This window comes from Octopus bimaculoides, chromosome 28 (genome assembly GCF_001194135.2).
Source record: "Octopus bimaculoides isolate UCB-OBI-ISO-001 chromosome 28, ASM119413v2, whole genome shotgun sequence".
Taxonomy (NCBI): domain Eukaryota; kingdom Metazoa; phylum Mollusca; class Cephalopoda; order Octopoda; family Octopodidae; genus Octopus; species Octopus bimaculoides.
The window spans coordinates 17,288,667-17,293,099 of record NC_069008.1 but is presented as its reverse complement, the minus strand read 5'-3'; the positions used below and the strand labels follow the sequence as shown (position 1 = coordinate 17,293,099).

Sequence of the window (4,433 nt, the reverse complement as noted above, 5' to 3'; positions counted from 1 at the left end):
GTATTCTGTTGCTTACCTTTGTCAGGCATCGGCCAACACTCTTGAGAAAGACGTATTCCTGTGGCAGGTTCGGAGAATTCAGTTGGATTTCAATCTCTTCCCTCAAATCGTAAACTCTCGACTCCGGATGGATCCTGTTCAAAGGAAAGGAAAGAAAAAAACAAGAGGAAATGTAGTAGTAGTAGTAGTGATGGTGGTGGTAGTGGTGGTGGTGGTGGTGGTGGTGGTAGCAACAGCAGCAGCATGCAGTAGTGGTGGTGGTAATTATCATTATTATTATTTTTTTAAAATCATTATTATTATCATTGTTATTATTATTAAGAAGGCTTAATGGATAAAGGCATTCCACCTAGACGTTCTCAGTTTAATCTCAGACAAAACATTCAGGTGAAATCACAAGACACCTGAAGAAGGCTGGAACATAAAAAAGCCGAAACGTTATGAAAGCGGCAATCATGATGGTGACACCAGTCTGGCTAATATATAATATCTAAATTGCTCATCTCATAAATATAGAATTGTATTCTCCAATCGGTCCAGAGCCGACATAAGACATCAATGCAAGGTTATAAACCTTGAAAATTCGTTCTGACTCTGCCTATGAGTATAGTGTAGTGGATAAAGGTGTTGGTTAATGCAGTGAAATCACCTAGGAGTTCTGAGTTCAATTCCAGTGAATTTGGTAGCCAGCAACAGAAAGGATTTTGTCAGCTTGAAACTATAGTAGAAGATACTCGGGTAGACAGATAGGTAGATAGATGAATTTATAGTTACCGGATGAAACCCAAGGAGATACTTTCGGACACATCCTCATTGTCCATGTTGTTGTATTTGTCTCGCCACATCTCCGACGGGACCAAGTAGATATGGAGATCAATCATCTGGAATAAATAAGATTAAAGACTGAAGGAAAGAGATGGGGAATATCACAGGTGGTGGTCATGGTGGTCACGCTGATGATGATGATGATGATGATGGTAGTGGTGGTGATGATAGTGTTGTTGTTGGTGGTGGTAGTAGTGGCCACCACCACTACCTTGCTAATCAACAAGCCTGAAACGAAGTTGCATAAACAGGACAAACAATTATGTCTGTCTAATGAACCTAAAGCATTTAATTAATTTAAAAACTAAACTCAATTAGTTATAAATATATCATCATCACCATCATCACCATCATCATCATCATCACCGCCACCACCACCATCATCATCATCATTGTCATCATTTTTATGTCCAATTTTCCATGCTTTCAGGGATCAAATAGAATATATTGAGGCAGGTTGTTTCTCTACAGCTGGGTGCCCTTCCTGTTGCTAACCCTCACCCTTTTTTCAAGTAAGGTAATAATATTTCCTCCATGCCCAGACATGTTTTTCACAGAAGATTGGGAAAGAACAACACCACTTGTATGACAGGGATGCTTATTTACGTGTATCAGTATCATACAATGTCAAGACAGTGGTATACACAACCATATCCCGTTCATTAAGGTGACGGACTCAAAAGACCCTCAGAAAGCATCGGCAGAAAGCTCAGGAGACATCTGAACAGAGAAGGAATGGACTTGATGGATCATCCTCAGCAAGCTGGGTTGCCCACAAACATTCACAACCCTGGTCAAGTTCTTCTACAACACCATAAAGGGACAACACGAAATCCTTCTAGTGGGGACTACACGAACTCCTACATCTCTAAAGGAGTCAAACAGGGTTGTGTCCTCGCCCCAGTGCTCTTCAACTTGTTCTTCACGCGGGTCCTCCTCCTCGCTGTGAAGAAACCCGACCTGGGCGTACTCATTAAGTACCAAAGTGATGGCTCTGCATTCGACCTCCGCCACTTGTCTGCCAAAGCGAAGACCAGGAAAAGCTCATCCTCGAAGCCCTCTTCGCAGACGTCTGTGCTCTCATGGGTCACAAGGAAAACCACCTCCAGATCATCGTCAATCGCTTCGCCGAGGCATCCAGACTCTTCAGCCTGACCACCAGCCTTGGGAGGACGGAGGTCCTGCTCCAGGCAGCCCCAAAGGCAACAAGACCTAAGCCAACAATCTCCATTGATGGGACTGAGCTGAACTGTGTCTCTGAGAGATGTCCAAACAGCAGATGCATTGATTACATGATAAGCACACAAAAGCTTCTATATTTCACACACACACACACGCACACATGAATATATATGTACATGTATATATGTGTATGTGTGTGTGTGTAAATATGTATGTATATGTGTATATATATATATTAATTAATAAATCGTATAGTATAGACCTGGTAGTTTACTGGTAAAGCATGTCCACTTTCTCAGTGTTCGTTGGTTATTTAGTTAACAAGAAAGATGGAAGATGGAAGATACGAGAATGTTTATTGATTACTATAATTTTTTCGACCCATCAACCATCGATCCCCCTCGCGGGGATACTGAATATCTGGCTTAGGTGTACATGTCGGTGTAGATGTGTCTCTTCAGGTGATTACAACACGTCTCTCATTAATATAATGTCTATTGCACAAGATTTCTTCTCGGTATTTGTATCCAAATTAAGGGATAGAGCTTCATTATTATAAAAGATCAATAACAAATACCAGATGCAAAAAGAAACAAATACACAATACATTGAAAAAAAGATTAGATATAACCGTTAGTAGGTATGGATGTAATCACCCGAGGAGATACATCTACATCGAGTGATATGCCTAAACCAGTTGTATAGTACCCCACCCGTGAAGGATCGATGCTAGATAGTTCGAAACAATTGTAGTGGTCAACGAACTTTCTTTATGTATCAAAGACAAGGAAGGTCTCAGCGCAAGGTGGCTGGAACACTTCAGCCAGGTCTCAACCACCCTTCCATCGTCGACCAGGCAGCCCTACGGCAGATCGCCCAGCAGCTAATCCAGGAAGATCAGGACCTCCCGCCTAGCGAAGAAGAGATACAGACCACCATTAAATAGATGACCTGCGGCAAAGCACCAGGAAGGGATGGAACACCTGCTGAACTGTTCAAGTCGCTTGGACCCACAGCCTTCAACACCTTTCATGACATCCTCTTGACCATCTGGGACCAGGAAGACAACCCAAGAGATCTGCGAGACGCCACCATAGTCGCTCCATACAAAAACAAAGGAGCCAGGACAGACTGTGGCAACTACATAGGGATCTCATTTCTCTTTATAGCAGGCAAGATCCTCCTCAACAGACTCATCTCCAACATCTCCAAGAGGCAACCTGCCCGAGGCCCAGTGTGGTTTCCCGCCCTGGCTGCAGCACCATAGACATGGTGTTTGCTGTGCAACAAGTGTTGACTTTACCTTTCATCCTTTCGGGGTCGATAAATTAAGTACCAGTTGCGTACTAGGATCAATCTAATCGACTAGCCCCCTTCTTCAAAAAATTTTCAAGGCCTTGTGCCTAGAATAGAAACGATTATTATATACATCTGTCAGGCTGGCAGAATGGTTAGCACGCCAGTCAAAATGTTTAGCGGCATTGTATCTTGTCTTTACATTCTCAAGTTCAAATTCTGCAGGGGTCGACTTTGCCTTTCATCCTCCTAAGATCGATAAAATAAGTACCAGTTGAGCACCGGGGTCGATGTACTCAACTTATCCCCTCCCTCCAAATTGATAGCCTTGTGCCAAAATTCAAAAGCATTATTTTAGACAATTGTATACACGATGGTCACTCCCATCGATTTCATTGTATGAATGTTTGAAAGAGAGAATTTAAAAAAGACAAAAGGAGCTTCTTCAGTAACACACCTCTCCAATTCAAAGAAATGCAATGAAGAAAAATGTGATGAACATGGAAAATATATACGAAATAAATGATGTTTCTGTTTTACATTTTAGTATAAAATATTTTAAAATGGATGAATCTTTCTAATTTGTTTTTTGCATACATCATTTATTTTGTATATATTTTCCATTTTCAGAACTCTTTTCTTCGTTGGATTTGATTTATAATAATTGTTTCTGAAAAAGCGCCAGACAAAGGATTAAAGATAAAAGAAGCTACATCGATTTGTAACGAAGTCATGAATGTAATTTGAGGCCAGGAATGGATTTTGCTATAAAGACACAATAGGGATAGGACAATGGCGATTTTAGTTTTGCCTGGGGCTGGACAAATGTGTCTGTTGATTGCAGAATATAATTATTTTATTGTTCGTCTTCTTCAGCTCAAATTGTTTTGATGCCTCATGACACATTCTACATCATGCAAAAAGTATATTTCTAAGCATGTAAGCATCTTGAGAGCCTTTCAGAAATTCTATAACGATCTTCTCATTGGTCCACAGAATAGACAGGGATTCCTCGGAATAGGGTCGGCATCTCCTGGAAATTATATTATATGGGTTTTGAATACCTTACTATGGACCAAGTTATGTATATGTATGTGTGTATGTATATATATATATATATATATATATAT

At 40.7% G+C, this 4,433-nt stretch overlaps 1 protein-coding gene across 5 annotated transcripts in view; it reads right to left on the bottom strand.

Annotated features, from left to right (window-relative positions):
* Nucleotides 1-4,433, bottom strand: part of LOC106875313 (spermatogenesis-associated protein 1) — a 39,036-nt gene that overhangs the window by 9,522 nt on the left and 25,081 nt on the right. For 4 of the 5 annotated variants that reach the window (XM_052977321.1, XM_014923401.2, XM_052977323.1 and 1 more), the window contains 2 exons: nucleotides 775-881; nucleotides 17-134 (listed from right to left, as the gene is read on the bottom strand). In XM_052977321.1, coding sequence (XP_052833281.1) covers nucleotides 17-134; nucleotides 775-881 — 225 coding nt within the window. Of the gene's footprint in view, nucleotides 1-16; nucleotides 135-774; nucleotides 882-2,269; nucleotides 2,349-4,433 lie in introns of those variants that run through there. The other variant, XM_052977322.1, reaches the window with a different exon arrangement.